Source organism: Cebus imitator, unplaced genomic scaffold (genome assembly GCF_001604975.1).
Source record: "Cebus imitator isolate Cc_AM_T3 unplaced genomic scaffold, Cebus_imitator-1.0 Scaffold2, whole genome shotgun sequence".
Taxonomy (NCBI): Eukaryota; Metazoa; Chordata; class Mammalia; order Primates; family Cebidae; genus Cebus; species Cebus imitator.
This window is the reverse complement of record NW_016107317.1, coordinates 16,627,364-16,646,362: the sequence shown is the minus strand read 5'-3', so window position 1 is coordinate 16,646,362 and position 18,999 is coordinate 16,627,364. Positions and strand designations below refer to the sequence as shown.

Here is an 18,999-nt window from a genome sequence, read left to right as displayed (position 1 = left end):
TTATATATATCATCAACTTTGTACTCAGGGCCACTGGTGTGAAGTCCTTCAGGTTCTATGCTTTAGGTGGTCCCAGATTATGATGCTGTTAGATCTGGAATTTCCCTTTTGTTGCTTTTCTATCTTTTCCTTTGCTGTCTTGCTGTCAGCTATTCCTTCAAACACTATGGCTTTTTAGAATTGAGACTAAAATGCTGCTTGCATGATGCTGCAATGAGCTCTTCTGTGAGTAAAGTCCTTAAAAATACTTGTGTCAGGACACTTAACCATGTAATTTGGCTGCGTATGTGTTTGTTTTATAATTTGGGGTATTTTTTAACTCTTCATTTTTTAAGTTTTTTACACCTAGCCAACGTGTGCAAATATTACAGTGGCAGTAATATTTGCTCCAGTGGCTTTTCTTCTTCCATTATAGACTCTAAATTGAATGACTTTAAAATGAATTTAGAAGATTAAATTCGAAGATAAGGAAGAGAAAATATAAACTGTATGACATTAATTTGATATAATTTGTGGGTTTATGAAATGCTTATTTTGTTTAGGAGGTGCTTGGCGAATAACTCATTTTAAGGCACAAAAATGAGAAAGGAAAACTATGCTACTACTATTACATAGGCCACATAAAAGGAATAAGAATTGGATTAAGAAGGCCCTCAAAATGACTTTTTAAAATGTCTTAAGGTTATATTTTTTTCTTAGCTTTAAGGAAAAAAGGGCGATTGTTCTTTTCTTCTTCTGAAGTCTGTTAGTTTCTCTTTACCACTCAAGTGAATGTCACGGAAAGCAAATATCAACAGGAATGTAAGCAGGCCCAATTTTAAAGCAAACACAAGAGCGTTTTGTGTCCTTCCCTGTAGGCTCGTGCTTCTTCCTCTCCTGTGATTCTCGTTGGCACACATTCGGATGTTTCTGATGAGAAGCAGCGCAAAGCCTGCATAAGTAAAATCACCAAGGAACTCTTGAATAAGCGAGGGTTCCCTGCCATCCGAGATTACCACTTTGTGAATGCCACCGAGGAATCTGATGCTTTGGCAAAACTTCGGAAAACCATCATAAACGAGAGCCTTAATTTCAAGGTAACATGGTAGGCTGGTAGAGAAATGTAATTGATTAATTCTCATGTTATGCCAGTGCTTAGAAATGCCAGAAGTTTTGAGAAGCGAGCAACTCTTTTAAAATGGTGGGGTTTCTTTCCGCATTGCTGTTAGCATTTTAAGGACTTTCCATTTCTAAATTTTTTATACCAGACTTCATTTGTAATTCATAGAAATGGGAATAAAAAATAATTAGAGAACCCTGAGAGAAACTGAGAGAATATTTGTGGGTTACTGAGAAAATGTTTCTGAGAGAGAATCTGAGAAAATGTTTTTGATGCCCTTTCTCATCCATCTTCCTGTAGTAGTGATTCAACCACAAGGGTAAAGGTGAATGCTGAGGCCTTGGGATCATCTTTCTTCTTTTATTTTTTGACTGTTATTTTTCCATCTGCTCCTTCCTTTTGGACTTCATGTTTTATGGACATCTTGATCTTTTGTGCCACTCCGTGTATTTTGTCACTATGATTTTCATCCTAATTTTCTTCCCTCTGTATTGTGAGGCAGCTGTTTCCTTTAGTCATCAAAACCACTAACTTGGCTTTCAGAACTGTGCTTTTCATTTTAGGAATTATGTTGTACATTTCTAAAGTTATCTTCTGGTAAGCCAAATATATATAAAAATAAATCAGTTATCAGAGAGAACACTCTTTTTTAATACTTTCAGGAAAAGGAAATCTTCACTGGGTTCTACAGGGAGCGTGGTGTAAACTGTACCAAAAATCCCCTAGATAGTTTAATATGGCAAACATAATGATGAATTTCACTTAGTTTCTCCTGGCTTACCTCATTAGCACTAATGATTAGATCCTGGCTGATAAGTAGAGACCTATTTGGCCCAGGCAATCCCAGCATAATTATTAATAGTGTCCCATTATATTCTCAAAAGCATTCCAATTTGGATGATAAATTACAGGGTCACCTTGGTTATAACTCCACGTTGGCCAGTTAGCTTAGTTCTGTTACATTTATATAGATTATGTGTACTTCTCTCCAAAACCTAATGAGCCATTTGTGAAAGTGATGGGTTTTGTGGTGCCCAGGGAGAGAATTTGTATGTTTGTTACCTTCAACACACATTTATTACAGTTATTAAAAGGTTTTATTGATAAATGTTAGTGTCATGTAAAAATGACATACTATTTATTTGTAGATTTTCCTATTCTCTTGTGGAACATGCAGTTAGAAAGTAATATGACTTAAAGAAAAACAAATATACAAAATGTATTATTCCAGTTAATCTCTTAATCCAGGTTTCTTTTTCCCTGAAACTATATCCATACTTCAGAAACTTTGTTGTTACTGAGAATAGTTTGATAGTTTTTCTTTTTGTCATTGCTGTCAGGGAATGTATCAGATCTTTAAAAAGACTTGTTGGAGAATGAGTTTGTTTTGAAAAGGCCTGAATTTAGTTGAAGCAAAGTCACAGATAAGATGGTACTTTAGGCTATATTAATACTGCTTTTGTCTAATAGATATCATTATCAATAAATCAGACCAGTTTTTCTTTTGGCACTTATCAGTCAACTTTGAAGACAACTTTTTTTGTTTGTTTGTTTGGTTTTTTTTGTTACGTAGTTTCACTCTTGTTACCCAGGCTGGAGTGCAATGGCGCAATCTCGGCTCACCGCAACCTCTGTGTCCTGGGTTCAGGCAATTCTCCTGCCTCAGCCTCCTGAGTAGCTGGGATTACAGGCATGTGCCACCATGCCCAGCTGATTTTTTGTATTTTTAGTAGAGACGGGGTTTCACCATGTTGACCAGGATGGTCTCGATCTCCTGACCTCGTGATCCACCCACCTCGGCCTCCCAAAGTACTGCGATTACAGGCGTGAGCCACTGTGCCCGGCCGAAGACAGCTTTTTATAAGAAACTAAAACAAATGCTTTGAGAAATACCAGTATTATTTAAAGTAAAGTATATATTGCTGATGGATGCAGCGTTCTGGCATAATGGGTTGAAAACTCATTTGATTGCTTTGGAGAAGAGTTACTCTTTCAGATGACCAAGGACCTATGAGCCTGCCATAATGTGAAAATTCTTTCTTCCCTAAGGTGCTTCAACCTGAATTCAAATAGCAGTTTTAATCTATTAGAGATCATTTTTTTTGTCCTCTCATTTATTTTTCATCTTTTCCTTTGATCTTAGCTCTTCTCTAATCTTTCCCTGTCTCAACCTCATTAACATCTGTCTGTGCAGACACTTTAAGTTTTATTTTTTGGCTCAGCCTATCAGTGAACTGATAATCACGCTGAAAGGAGAAGCAGGACAAAAACAGGGTTCAATGCCGACAATACTCCTTTTAATCTCATCCAGCGCATTAGCAGAGCAGGCATCTCTGTAGGCCTTGAGACCTAGCCCTGTAAAACTCATCCTGTTTCTACTTGATTTATTTTCTTTGAGAACCCTTATTTACTTTTATATGGAGATTCCCTTTTTGGATTAAAACATAAACCTCAATCTGAAGTTCTGTTTCATCTTAATTTATGAATGATGAAGAGAGGGAACATGAAAAGTGAAGGTTAGTGAAATTATCACTAATTCTCTGGATCAAGAGATGCATGAAAACAGTCTCTTGAGTAACCATTTGCAGGTAAATATGGAAGTAGTGGTTATGGCTGCCTCCTTAAAGTTTTAGTCACAAGTAGAAAAAGCGCAAGTACATTTTTGTTTGTGTGTGCTCAGTTTCTATTTGTAATAAGTGTAAGAATTTAAGCAGAAATTCAGATTGGTATTTTCAGGTAAAAAGAGTATGTAATTTTCATAGGTTCAGAAATAGGGAGAGTTTGCCATCTGGTGGTTCTTAAAGGCATTCTGGATACTATTGTTAAGAGTTGCATTTCTATTTAAAATTATATTTTTAAAAATGTTTGGAAATTACTTTTATTGTAGAAACTATCTTTTTAAGGCCATTCTTTAAAAAATCCTATTTTGTATATGTCTTATTTTGTAGGCAGTGATTAGAATGATCATCCTCTCCTGTCAGAATCACTGGTGTTTATATGATTTCTTGTTTTCCCAAGTTAAAGTTTCCATGAAAAACATAGCTTGAGTACGATTTTATGTCTCCAGGTTTCACTGTTGATAAATACGTCTCACCAATATAACATTTTACAAATAACAAGCACAAAATTTAATGTTTTACCTTGATTATTTAAAATAATGTCCGAAAGCTCTTGTAATTTGTACTAATATCTTATGCTATCTTGTCTATTTCCCATTAAGTTTAATGTCTTAGAAAATAAAAAATATTTCTTATGCTTAGTGATTTATCTTTTTTTTTGCTGTGGAGTTTCTGGATAGCAAGATAAATATTTCATGCTGTTTTATTTGATATTTTCAAATTTGCCTCTGGATCAGCAGTTTTCTTATTTTAATTTCATTGTATTTATTTCTTACAATCTAAATAGCTTTTCATTATATTTTGATTTTATTTAAAAATGTACTTCTGAATAATGTATCTGTTTCTGTAAAAACTATTAGCACTGAATTTGCCAACCATTTGACAAATACACAAATAAAATAGATTTTTACAGTTTGTCATTTGTAATTTCACAGATCCGAGATCAGCCTGTTGTTGGACAGCTGATCCCAGATTGCTATGTAGAACTTGAGAAAATCATTTTATCAGAGCGTAAAAATGTGCCAATTGAATTTCCTGTAATTGACCAGAAACGATTATTACAACTTGTGAGAGAAAATCAGCTGCAGTTAGATGAAAATGAACTTCCTCATGCAGTTCACTTTCTAAATGAATCAGGTTTGTGTGTTTCTTTTTTTTTCAAAGCTCAGCTGTAATAATTTATAAAAATGTTTCTGAATCTTGAATAACATTTACATTCAAAGTTGAGAGAATATCCATAAAATTCTTTAATAGGCCACTGCTTCTTTTCTTTTTGGAAGATCATCATGTGTGTGAATGTCGAATTATGTATCATGTCATAAGAAAACAAATTTAGAAATTATCTAGGAGTAAAGTAGTGGAAAGAGTTTCTGAGTGGGAGTTAAAACATTTGGGTTCTAGAACTTGCCTTTACCATTCAGGAGCTGTGGAACTGTGTGCACAGCCATATCTGTCATAATGTCAAATGAGTTTAGTGCATGTGAGAGTTATTTTTATATTGCAAAGGGGAATTATTGTTGGAATGGTTTAACTGGGATGCTTGGAGAATCAATGGTTCCCTGAGATGATGCAAGCTGCTGAGTGGTAGATCTAGCTCTGTTGCATCAAATATTGATCTCAAAAGTAAAAATTATCAAACCAACTTCATTGCTAATTGTGTACTTGATCATATTAGCTTGCTAGAAATATGTGAGTTGCTTGGTAGTAGTTGAGGAAGTGACTTGGAAGCTTCTTTTGATCCCTAGATTCTGTTGTCTAACAAAATAGGTTCCTGTGGATTATGATCTGTTCCTTTTCCCCATCCTTCTTAAGATATTCTGAGATATGCTGTGTTTCTTATCTGTATTTGAAAATAAGACATGTCTTCATAGTGTCTATTCAGCAAGCTAAACACAAAATTATGAATTTCTATTTATGTGTGAAATATGCTCTGTAATGCATATCAGTGTCTCAAATATGCTTACTTCTGATCATTTTATTTAGTTCAAAAATGCTCCTTTATAATATTGGGACTTTAGACCATAGGATGCACAGCTTCTAGTCCCAGCTCTGCCACTAACTATACTGAAATTTCTTCACCTGTAAGATGAGGAAATTGGACTAGATTCTTTCTAAAGCCTCTTGATATTTGTTCTAGATTCTATGTTTCACTGTTTGATGAATTTTTACTACAGGAGTCCTTCTTCATTTTCAAGACCCAGCACTGCAGTTAAGTGACTTGTATTTCGTGGAACCCAAGTGGCTTTGTAAAATCATGGCACAGGTTGGTGTTTTTATTTTTGTGGCACAGGGGTTATGGTCTAAGCATAAAACAGATGGTGCCCAGAGCATTGAGCATTTTAGAATTTGAGTTTAATTAAGGTAGAAACTTTTGGGAATTTAGAAAACTATAGAACACTTCACATAGAAGACTACTTGAAGAGCTTCATGGAAGAAGGAAAGATGTCTCAAGTTCACTTCCATGACTTTGTTTTCAAGCCACATACAGATGTTTGTACTACTCTGCCCCATGCTGCTTTTCTCGATCCTGATGATATCATTGGTTTGGTTATTGAATTATTCAGTTGAATGAAGGCTTTGTAGAAATCCTTGGGGTAAACACATGTAAGAAAATTGGGTTACCGGGCCTGTGAAACCTCTATCTAGATAACATGGGGGGGGGTTTGACTTAAGTGAAATGATCTGAGCTTTAAATGCTTATGATTTTGAAAACTTTAGATGGCATTGGTTATAGCTATTTTTTTCTTACATTTCACATGTAAAATGATTTTTTTTCCAAATGGTAATACATTACCAATGAGTTTAATTACTTATAATAATCCATCTCTATAGCTTTGACATAAAAGATCATTTGAGCTAAACATACTACCTCAGAGTGTTTCAATCCCAGCATGATGACATTTTGGGCCAGATAATTCTTGTTGCACATTGTAAGATGTTAGGAGCATTTTTGGCCTTTATATTCTAGATGTAAATAGTATCTTGTAGCTGTGACAAGAAAAAACGTACTCAGGCATTGCTAAATATGGCTTGGGGAGTGTGAAAAATTACCCTAGTTGAAAAACATTAAGCTACTGATTTGTTTTTGAATATAATTTATACTTTTGCCTGTGGCTGGCCAAGTCCCTAAAATTATTATATATTTTTAAATTAGAAATATCTCTTCCAATTAAACCATAAAGGTAATTAAATTCACTCAGACAATCTTGAATAATTGTTCCTAAATTCCATCTAAGGAGCAAAGGAAGCTATTATGAAGAGAGAACTCAGTTGAGGCTAAGTCCTATACCATGGAACTCGAGCGCATATTGAAACATTGCAATCAGCAATAATTTGCAGTGTGTCAGTTATTACTATTTTGGTAGGTATTTTTAAATTAGATTTTCAGCCTTCTGCACATATTTCATGGATAGTGTGGTTTCACTCTGTTTTTAAACGATATGGAGACAGTAGTGTGACCCAGAGCGCTTGCTCAAGTGTCAGCTTGACCTGTGTTTCAGTCTCCTGTAATTACTTATTAGCTTTGTGAAATTTCTTAACTTGTTAAGGCTTTGTTTACTTTTTTTTTTTTTAAATAAGGAAAATGGCAGTTGTCTTCTATATTACCTCCCTAGTTTAGTGTAAGTGAGCGGCAAATGTTAGCTAATTTTATATTGGATCTGTTTGGCAATTTAAGGAATGTTATTTTAAAAAATGTCAGAACTATAGAGAAGTACTCATGTAGTTTTGGAAAGTATGTCATGTATGGGGACAAATAAAAAAGATGCGTAGGTAGCTGCATCCCGTATAGCAAAGGAAGTTTTAAATATATCCAGCAATTTTGTTGTCCTGGCTGGTACACAATAGCTGTCAGGAAGTAATCCAACTCCATATAGTCAAGGAAAAGCTAAAGTTGCTCCCAAAAGTGATGTGTTTCCATGTCACTATGGAACATTTGAAGTAACAAACCTGTGAACATTAGGGTGAGCATATCTTGTACAGTAGAATAAGGAAGAAGTTTGCATCGGAATCCCCCTTTTAAAAATAAATGCAGATTTTTACTATGACTGCAATAAAATTTATGATGATTCTGTGGAGTAATTATGTTGAAACTCCATGAAAGTTCTTCTCATTAGCATAGTTATAATATAAATATGATAATTTAAGTAAAAATTAAGTTAATTTGAGCCACTCAAAGTTACTTTAAAAGACAGATTTAAAATGTCAGTAAAATGATAATTTAAATTTCTTAAGTTAAAAAGAAGTACCATCATTTTTATTAAGGCCAATAAACTGAAATATAGTGTCATTTTCTCACTAAGGTTTAAAGGAAATGAAAGCTCTAAATAATCAAGTGAAACCAAGAGCAACCTGTCTGACAGCTATTAGCAAAAATAAATAGGAGTATTTACCTTCATGAATCAAGGCAAGGGCAGGAATAATTTCATGGAGCAGAAGCTCTAATGAGCCCACCCACTCTCTATGTTAAATTAAGCTGTTAGGTCACTAAACTTATTTTTAAAAGGTTCCGTTAATGCATGCAAAAGTTTACAAAACTCATTTAACTGTATAATAAAAGAGATACGAAAGAGACCTATTGAATTAATCAAGTGGAACATTAAAAAGCTTAGATGACAATTTAATCCTGATAAAAATACATGGGAGAAATACAAAGAAACCTAGAAAATTTTCTTTCCTTGAATAAAGCATCAGTTAGCTATACAGGTTATTAGTTTGAAAGAATGTTATTAGGAGGTCTTTTAAAGACGATAAAGTCAAGATAATGTTACAGATTTTATTCTTATTTAATAAGCCCCCTCAAAACCTGAGGCTTAAAATGATAACAATTTATTATTTGTGATTTTTCTGTGGCTTGACTGGGCTCAGCTGCGTGGCTCTGCTCCACATGGTATTGGCAAGTGTCATTCACTAGGCTTCATTCACTGAACTGAGCTGGAAAGTGCAAGAAAGCTACCTGCACCTTTTTGGAGTATTGGTGCTTCTCCATGTGGCCTATCATATGGCTAGGTTGGGCTTCCTCATGGCATGGTGATCACAGGGTAATTGGACATCTTTCATGGTGGCTGGTTACCAAGATAAATGAAGCACAATTTTTCAGTCCTCTTAAAGGCTAGGCCCAGGACTGGCTAAAATATTAATTCTGCCACATTCTAGTAACGAGCAACCACAAGCCTAGCTCAGATTGAAGGGGAAGGGAAATATACTCTGTATGAATAGCACCTATGTATAGGGATAGAAATGATGTGTTCATCTTTGGGAACTATCTACTACAAATAGTGGTAGCATGCTATGGATCTACTAGGAAAATCAAGCACAAACTCTTTAAAAAATAAGTGTATCTAAGTAAAATAAATGAGAATAACCTGATGGCTAACATACATGAGTTTACTATGTGCTTTTCAAAGATTATCTCATGTAATACTCACAGCAACCATTCCAAATGGTACTTTATTAGCCCCTATGATACAGATGAAGAAACTGATTGACAGAAAGGTTGAATAATTTATCTAAAGATACACTTTCAGGAAGAGGTACAGTTAGAATTTCAAACCAAGTAATTTTACTCAAGGGCCTATGAGTATATACATTCATAGGGCTGACATTCAAATGAGAGAAGAGAACTAATAAATAAACATATAATATAATATAATAATATAATAAACATTATAATATAATGTTGAGTTGTACAGAGTGCTACAAAGAAAATATAAAGTGTGGTTGGAGTTGAATTGTCAAAAAAGGTCTTAGAACTTAAAAAATGCTAAAACGGCAACCAATTCTCTTCACCACCTAAACTGTAAGAGCAATCTGAGATTTTTATAACGTACACAATATGGGAGAAGTCTTAAACGAGAGTTTTTGTTATTTATAGGACCATTGCACACTGTCATTAAATACCAATGTGTTCAGTCAATCATGCATTCATTGATTCAATAAACATTGTACATACAATACAGAAATACAGAGATGGGTAAGACAAGTCCTTGGGCCTAAGGACTTTATAACCTGGTATTTCACTCAACTGCATGATAGCATAAATAATGTTTGCTTCTGTTTAAGTATTCCTTAAACATTATAGATTGGCCAAAGAAAATAAACTACAAACCTCTTTTTAAAGTGAACTTGACAAAGTAAAATAAGTTGGAATATATAGATAAATATGCTAAAATTTGTCGAATGTATTTTGCATGCTTTACATGTGTTATTTAAATCTCAGGGCAATCTAGGAGAATCACTTTTACTATCTCATTTTACAGAGAAGAAACACTGTGCATTAAAGAAAGCACATACCTTTCCCCAGAATACATAGCTAGTAGTAGAGGCTGGATTTGAATCTCGGTTCTGACTGATTTTTAACTGCCATGACAATGATCAAAACTCAAAGTATGATCTCTGTGTTAGAATCATCAGGGTTGCTTGCTGAAAAAGCAGATTCTTGGCCTCTGACCTAGACACTGCAAGTAGAATCCATCAGAATGTGGTAGTTACTTTGAGAATCATGAAACTCTACTCCACAGTCTGTCTTCCTTTTCATGGAAACCCTCTCCTAGTATATAAATATAAAGTAATATTTCTATTTCTAACCTGTTTGATAACTGCCTGGAGGATAATTTTCCTGGGAATATATTATTGATGAGACTGCAAAACAGATGTGAGGTACTGGATTGATCTTTTCATTGGAGCTAGGAAAATATTGATGTCCATTGGTTTCAGAGAAGTTTAATAATTTCTGATCTGAATTAGCTCCTTAATTTAATTTTTTGTTTCTTTCCTTTTTTTTTTTTTTTTTTTTTTTTTTTTTTTTTTTTTCTTTTTTTTTTTTTTTTTAAGAGTGAATGCCCCTCTGGGCTTCTAGGCCACAGGGTTGCTAGTGAAATTAGATACTGTGTTGCACTTGAAAACATTAAAATCTTTCTGACTACTTTCATGGGGCAAAGACAGATAAAATGCTTTAAATTTGCAACATTTCAGAAAATAAATTCTAGTGATTATTTATGATTCAAATCTTTCAGATTTTGACAGTGAAAGTGGAAGGTTGTCCAAAACACCCTAAGGGAATTATTTCACGTAGAGATGTGGAAAAATTTCTTTCAAAGAAAAGAAGATTTCCAAAGAACTACATGTCACAGTATTTTAAGCTCCTGGAAAAATTCCAGATTGCTTTGCCAATAGGAGAAGAATATTTGCTGGTTCCAAGCAGGTAAAGCACGTCTTAAAACAATTGCTATGTGGAAATTCAGTATCTATTCTTTTAATTGTCAAAGTAACTTCAGTCTATAATAAATGTATTAAACAAATAAATAAATGTATTTTACTTCTAGTCTAAACTTCCTACTGATGTATATCATTTATTTTTAAAGAAAACATTGCATCTGACACTTTAACGATACAGTAAATCACTTATTTTTTGTATATAGTTACTGGTTGGCTTATCACTGTTTAAATTATTTAAGAAAGGTAAATATTGGAGATTAATGTGTATGTGTGTGTGTGTGTGTGTGTGTGTTCTTAAACAATACTGAGAGAGTTTATTAAGCAAGTTTTGAGAAGATAATGAGTTTTCAACAGAATGTTAAAAGCATTTATGGCATCACGATGAATGCCTAAGTTCTAGCCTATACTATAGAAATTTTTCTTACTGTTTTATAAGCTACTGGCAAATGTTATAAAGTGATATAATGTTGAAATGTGCAAATTACATTGATTGATGGATGCAGCCAATTGTAAAAATAAATATCCACTTTTTTCTAGGATGCATATTTTTCAGGATTTATATAAGATTTTATTTGTCTATGTATAACTAATTATAATTTATGTTTTAGTACATAGGGATTACTGAAAATATTTCATGCATTTACATCGGAGCATGCATTTGAATTGATTAATGATCACTGAATTTTTGGTGTAGGAAAAACATGTAGTGACACAATGTTACAAAAAGACTGCAGTTGCTTGGAAGAGTTACCTTGTTGATTTTAAGCAGTAAAATTATTTGCTCAACATGGTTGGGTATTTTGTGAGGCTGTGTAGTGATAGCGTCCTTGTCTTTAGTTTGTCTGACCACAGGCCTGTGATAGAGCTTCCCCATTGTGAGAACTCTGAAATTATCATCCGACTATATGAAATGCCTTATTTTCCAATGGGATTTTGGTCGAGATTAATCAATCGATTACTTGAGATTTCACCTTACATGCTTTCAGGGAGAGGTGAGTATTTACTGACGACTTAATATTTAGAGAAATTAGGGAGATGACATATTAAAAGTAATATGCCATTTTCTCAGAGTTTACTTGTTTGGAAGGCAGCTGAAGAATCAGAAAATAAGCTCATAAAACCTTGGAGTAGGCAATGTAAAGACACACAAGAACATATAAACTCATCCAATTTGTCAGGAAGAAAACTCCTCATGTCCTCACTCAGATCTTGGCTGTGATTACATTGTAGGGACTGTAGTTATCTCTATTCTGTTGCACAACCACTGAGAAACTTACAAAAAAAAAAAAAAAAGAGCAAATACAGGTGTTTATAATGCGAACTCTTTCTTCTAAAATAAATAGAGACATTTTGTTGCTCCAAAGGGAAAATATCATTTTGGGGGTTAAAATTAGCTTTACACAGGTGTTACAGGTTTCCAAAATAAACCTTACCTTGCTTAGAATTAATCAACATATAAGGTAGTTATATTGCATTAAAAAGTTCAAGAAGTTTTGGATTTAGCATGATCAACTTCTTTTTAAAAATTATGAGGACTTATTTATGATTCCCTTTCTTCATCTATTGAGCATATTAAACTGCTTAACAGCATGATCCTGAAATGTATCTTAATCTACAGGGCAATTAACTCATTTTATTATAAAGTTATGGATAAAATATTTAATATAATATTTAATAGATATGGATGGGGACTCATGTCATTAACAACTCAATACTTTCTTTTGAAATGAATAAATCTATATTATAGTCACTTGTGGTGTGTTCAGTAGATTTTTTCCCTTTAATTTATGAGGTAGTTAATAATTAATGGCACCATTTGGATCCATTTAAATTTCTTTTAGAACGAGCACTTCGCCCAAATAGAATGTACTGGCGACAAGGCATCTACTTGAATTGGTCTCCTGAAGCTTATTGTCTAGTAGGATCTGAAGTCATAGACAATCACCCAGAGAGTTTCCTGAAAATTACAGTTCCTTCTTGTAGAAAAGGTAAGAAAATCAATTTAAATGTTTCAATTTTAACACTAAAAAAAAATCTAAACTTAAAAAAAAAAAAAGTTTACCTTAAAGCTTTTTGACAGTATGAGGTTCAGACAAGGTATTGAGCTCTGTTTTGAATCATGTAGGCTGTATTCTTTTGGGCCAAGTTGTGGACCACATTGATTCTCTCATGGAAGAATGGTTTCCTGGGTTGTTGGAGATTGATATTTGTGGTGAAGGAGAAACCCTATTGAAGAAATGGGCATTATATAGTTTTAATGATGGTGAAGAACATAAAAAAATCTTACTTGATGACTTGATGAAGAAAGCAGAGGAAGGTATGTTTTGATAAAACTTACAAAAGCTTTTAAGTGATCCTTCAATACTTATGAAATGACTTTAAATAAATGTAAACATTCTTATCCATAAGGGATGAGTTAAAAATAGTATATTCAATTATAGGGACAATTCAGAAAACTAGATTATATTTATTACCAATAAAAGCTTGTATTCTAGATTCAGAAAATGACAATTTCAGGGTTTGAATGCTGGCTCATTAAGCAACGTAACCTCATCTGTGAAACAGGAATACCAACCACATCTATCTCATAGAATTGTTATAAAGATTAAAATAGACAATACACAGACATAATTTACCAACATGTCTGCCATATAATAGCAGCTTCAGCTTCATGAATGTGGCAAAAGTATAGAATAGATAACTTTCTAGTCAGATATTTGGTAGTCTGCAGCTGTTCAGAATTCTATCTAACAAGTGAACTTAGGAATAAATTTTTAAAATTCCAAGTAGATACATACTAAGTGAATCTTTAAAATATTCTCAAATTTTCTAGAGAAATCTGGGATTGGTTAGAAACGCAGAGATTAGAAAGTATAGAAAATATTCAATTGATCTTTCACATCAAACCCACAAATTTACGTATCCCCTTAAATGTTGTTTTCATTTTTAAAATGTTTTTTTTTTTTTTTACTTCTCAGGAGATCTCTTAGTAAATCCAGATCAACCAAGGCTCACCATTCCAATATCTCAGATTGCCCCTGACTTGATTTTGGCTGACCTGCCTAGAAATATTATGTTGAATAATGATGAGTTGGAATTTGAACAAGCTCCAGAGTTTCTCCTAGGTAATTTTTTTTTTTTGGTTTGCGAATGAAAATTAGGATGTAATTTTCTCCTTATAATTTAGAAAATAGATCTTATAATTATATTTTCATAGATTTTTAGTGTCTTCATATATTTGTTACAATGTTTTTTATTTGGAATGGTATATTTTAAAGGAATATCATGTTACAGATCTGGAATTTGCTTTCCACATGATCATGTAGACTAGGATCAAGATGAGGATGGGCTTGTCACGGAAACACAAATATTTATGTAATATATCCTTGCATTTGCTTTAATTGCCAGGGGTGTGGGAGTCAAATAAGAAGGTTTTCAGGTGAGTTAAGTGAAGCAGACATATTTTATATTTAAAATGACAGAATAGGTCAAAGAAGCACACCACAGTGTAGTCATAGCAGGGGTTTTATGACTCAGAATGAAAATGCTGAATTTTCATAGAAACAGTCATAAAAAGCCTTGGAATTGAAAAATCAGAAGTGTTACATGGTGACATACCCAAGTTATTTATTTATTTATTTTTTGGTATGCTGAACAATTTACATTTGTTGGTTACATGAATTCAATCAGTGATTTTCAATAGTGATGGAAATCACTGAATTCATGTAGCATATTTAGTGCTCATTGAGAAAAGGTAAAGTGATGGTAACCATGTTCCAGTATTCTCATTTGTATCTTGACTTCCTGGACCTGTCCTCTAATGGCAAATGGATTTTTAGTCCTAATAGATGTTTTTAAAAAATGCTCATACTTCAAAAGATGAAAAATGTAAGCATTCCAACTACTTTGGGAAAGAAACAGTCAACATATGACATGCGACTGTATATCATTCTGTCGATTACATATGTGGCTTCTCATGTGTCTCAGAATAAAAGCTAATGTGTTTACAAAGCCTGTGATACTTTGATATGTCTGGCTCCTTAGTTATCATTTTCTTTAAGAAAATATATTTTGAACACATTTTTTTTAATTGACAGGTAAAAAATTGTATATATTTATGGTGCACAACATGATGTTTTAATATGTGTATATGTTGTGGAATGGAGAAGTTTAGCTGTTTAACATATGCATTATCTCAAATACTTATTTTTCTGGTGAGAATTATTAAAATCTACCCTCATAGCAATTTTCAAGTATTCAGTATATCACTATTAACTGTAGGCAGACATACTCAAGTTTTAAACATTCCTGTGAGTCATTGGGACAACTATGAAAAGCATCAGATTGATTTAATATAAAGCATTTGAAGACAATTTTAACATTACTTTTTTTAGTTTTTGTTGTTATGTGTGTATAAATTTAATTTTAATTAAATTTCCACAGAGATAATACCTAAAATCAGTAAGGGCATAATATTATTAGCAAAAAAATTGTCCAAAATTTGGAACATGATATTTAAAGCTAAATAAACTCCTTTATATGTTTCTTTATTGGCATTGCTTGTGGAGTTTAGGACGAATTTAAATTCTTTGGAACTCAGGAAGTTAATATTAGTAATAGTGGGTTAACATAAAATGACGAATTGTCAATGCTGAATCCTACATCTTAACCAACCCCAGTCTTCAAGGTATACCGGAAAGTACCAGACATAGTGCATCCTTCCTCTGAAGAAATCTCAAACTGTCAGACACAGATCCATAAAATATTTCTTTTCCCTGCGTTAAAATGTGTTTTAGGTGAATGGACACGTTTTGAGTAGTGTATGTAGAAATGTCATTTACAAAGTCTGTTTATTTACACAGATAGGAAAATGTTTGTGATTACCCTCCCTTCTCTATATCAATGTCCCATAAATCCATAAATCCCACCTTCAGTTACAGAAAGCAATATAAATGGGATTTTCTTGGCCTTTGAACTGTTGTCATTTTGGCTTGGATAACTCTTTGTTATTGAGGGTCATCCTGTACATTGTAGGATGTTTAGCAGCATCTCTGGCCTCTACCCACTAGATGTCAGTAGTATTCCCCCTTCTTCCCCCACATGTGACAATAAAAAATGTCTCTGGATATTGCTAAAGAGGCGGAGTTTAGTACCAGTGATTTAAACAAATTTAGTGTATCCTTCTAAAAACATTTTACAGGTAGAGCCTCCAGTATGTTTATATTAGAGTAATCTGGGAAGATCATGCCTCTCTCCATTTCCCCTCTTCCCATTTTTCTTGTGGGACAGCAGTGAATACAGGCTTTTTGATAACTCTCTTTTTCCCAGATAACTGGGAAAAAGATTAATACGACCCACCTTAATAGATATGAATGTACTTGTTTTGTGAATATATTTTAAAATATAAATGTATGGGATTTTGTTCACACATCTGAGAAGGCACAGGGTACATATTCTCTTTGTGAAGCTATTTATTTTTTTGGAGAGCCAAGGCAGGTACTTCCACTTCAGTGGTGTGATTTGAGGGGTTAGGAAAATTTTTTCGCCTCCAACTTTCTTTCCAACCTAGGTGTCACAAATATACAATAGTCGTCCTTAACTTTATTTTTGTTTTCAGTCACCTGAAAGACATGACAATCCATTTTCCATATTAATGTAGCAGTGACTCTCAGAGAAGGACTTTAAAAATTTAGAAACCTCTACTCCGACTTGAAATTTTGCTGTATCTCCCTAGAGTACGTTTCTTCTCTCTGCTCCATCACAATTTTTCTTTGTTGTTGATAGCTGTCCAGACTGACGTGAAGCAGAACAAGATGCATCTAGTATATGTTTTCATCTCTCCAACCCCTTCTCTCCCTTCCCCCTCTACTTGCTTTCTTTCTCTTTTCCCTCTTCTGTTTACCTGATTCTATTTCTGATTCCAATATGTAACAGTTCTCCCTGAAAATCTCTGAATACCAACAACCCTAACTAATGGGTTTTAAAAGTCAAATATTTATTAAGTACTGGAGGGATAGAATAAGAGGATACCAAGACTGATAAGATGCAAATAATACTTTTAACATATTTACTATCTAGCAGAAATACAAGACATGCTCAAATGAGTTAATTATTTTAATATACTATGCTTCTGACCATAAAATATAATTATATGTGCTCATTATAGACATATAAAAATAAACAAATAGGTAGAAACTTTCCATAGATATGTAAATTTACCGCTTGGAAATTACAAGTTGTTATACTTCCTTATAGATTGTTTTGTATGTATTCACTTATATCCATCAAGTGACTACATTTCAAGGCACTATATGAGAACCATAAATATTGTACAAACAGGATTTGCTAAATATCAGTGGAGAGTAACAGTCCATGGGGCTGATCATGGTCAGTTTCTGAGGCTGGCCTCCATTTCTTGGTATGTTATATGGCCCTATAGGCTTGATAAACTCCCAGGAGGTTGAGATAATGGAGTAGCAGAGCTCATCAAGGGTATGGAGGCTTGAAGATACAAAGCATGTTTGGGAAATTTTGGCTATTCCAGTTTGTTTAAAGCACTTGTTTTCAACCTTACCTGCTCATTACTAATTCTACTAAATATAGAATTAAAAGAAGAAAAAAATCTAGTGGCCATTTCCTCCTGGGAATAATTAAATCAAAATCACTTAAGCCAGACATTAGTGTTTTAAAAAGCTCCTCAGGTGTACTGTTTAGCCAGAACTAGGGCAGGGAAAGCTACTGAACTTGAAACTTGAGAATGAGAAGTAGAGCAAGAAGAGAACTTTAAAAGGATTTAGGGGCCACAGTGTGACTATGGAGCTGAATTTAGATTTGATTTAATAAGCAACATGGAATGATTTGTTTTTGAGCAGGGGATTGACACAATCAAAGTGGAATGGTAGGAAAATTAATTTTGCAAGACAGAGAGAATGAGTTGGAAATGAGGAACTCAGGAGGCCTCCTGGGACTCAGGAGAAGGCGCTGCAGCCACAAAATGGGTGTGGTAGTAGTGGAAATGGAGATGAAAGGAATGTGAATGAGGCTACAAAGTGGACTGCCAGTGTTAGCTGTGGGGTTAGACTGGAGCAAGAGTTAAAATAACACCTCAATTTTAACTCCAGAAGGACTTCAAAAAGAGTTTGCTTCGACATCAGCTATGTCGAAGGTAGAATAAAAAGTGGTTAGGAAAAAAGACAATAAATGTGGCTTCCGATGGGCTGTGATTGAGAGCTGGAAGGACATACCAGTGAAATCTCTAACACAAAGTCGAAAATACAGGAGAGCACTTAGGAGGTGGCTGTAAGTGAACATGTGAAAATGTTCTATGTAAATGGTTAAATGAAGTCACAGAAGTGGATGACATAACTGAGCAGGATATGTGTAGAGGGAAGACAGGAAGGTTGGGGGCAAAAACTTTAGATGTATCTTTCTTGGAGTAGCAGGAAGAGGAAGTGGTAAAGGAGATTTGATTCAGTGAAACATGTAGGTCAGATTTCTCTTCAAGTGTACAGCATATATAATTACAGCAGATATAATTTATTTAGTTTTGTTTTGCTTGGACAGATTAATTTAAGTGCTTTGTATTTTTTTTCAAAAGGTGATGGCAGTTTTGGATCAGTTTATCGAGCAGCCTATGAAGGAGAAGAAGTGGCTGTGAAGATTTTTAATAAGCATACATCACTTAGGCTGTTAAGACAAGTAAGAAATTCATAATGTAATTATATCAAATTATACATTATTAATCTACTGGAACTCTTATTTTGCATAGAGTTCTGAAAATGCAAAATAATGACCGCATTTCCTTCAAAAGTTTACTTGAGTTTAATTATACAATCCTAGCTTGTCTTTTCTTCGTGGAGTAGAAAGTTTTGCGTTGTTTCTCTTGTTGAGAAAGCACTATGTTTTGAGAATCCTTTTAATTGTGATACGTAGTATGTAGTAAAACTTTTTGTAAGACTCACTGATACTCTCCTCTTCACTTTAGAACCTTGCTGTTCAAAATGTGCTCTGTGGACAAGCAGCTGGGCATTCCCTGGGAGATTGTTAGAACTGCAGAAACCTGGGACT

At 33.8% G+C, this 18,999-nt stretch overlaps 1 protein-coding gene across 4 annotated transcripts in view; it reads left to right on the top strand.

The window, feature by feature from the left end:
• LRRK2 (leucine rich repeat kinase 2) overlaps positions 1-18,999 on the top strand; it is a 156,939-nt gene that overhangs the window by 90,943 nt on the left and 46,997 nt on the right. For all 4 annotated transcript variants that reach the window (XM_017530421.2, XM_037739062.1, XM_037739065.1 and 1 more), the window contains 9 exons: positions 858-1,076; positions 4,653-4,854; positions 5,892-5,980; positions 10,731-10,918; positions 11,770-11,924; positions 12,774-12,920; positions 13,058-13,249; positions 13,911-14,057; positions 18,530-18,630. In XM_017530421.2, the coding sequence (XP_017385910.1) occupies positions 858-1,076; positions 4,653-4,854; positions 5,892-5,980; positions 10,731-10,918; positions 11,770-11,924; positions 12,774-12,920; positions 13,058-13,249; positions 13,911-14,057; positions 18,530-18,630 (1,440 nt within the window). The remainder of the gene's footprint in view (positions 1-857; positions 1,077-4,652; positions 4,855-5,891; positions 5,981-10,730; positions 10,919-11,769; positions 11,925-12,773; positions 12,921-13,057; positions 13,250-13,910; positions 14,058-18,529; positions 18,631-18,999) is intronic.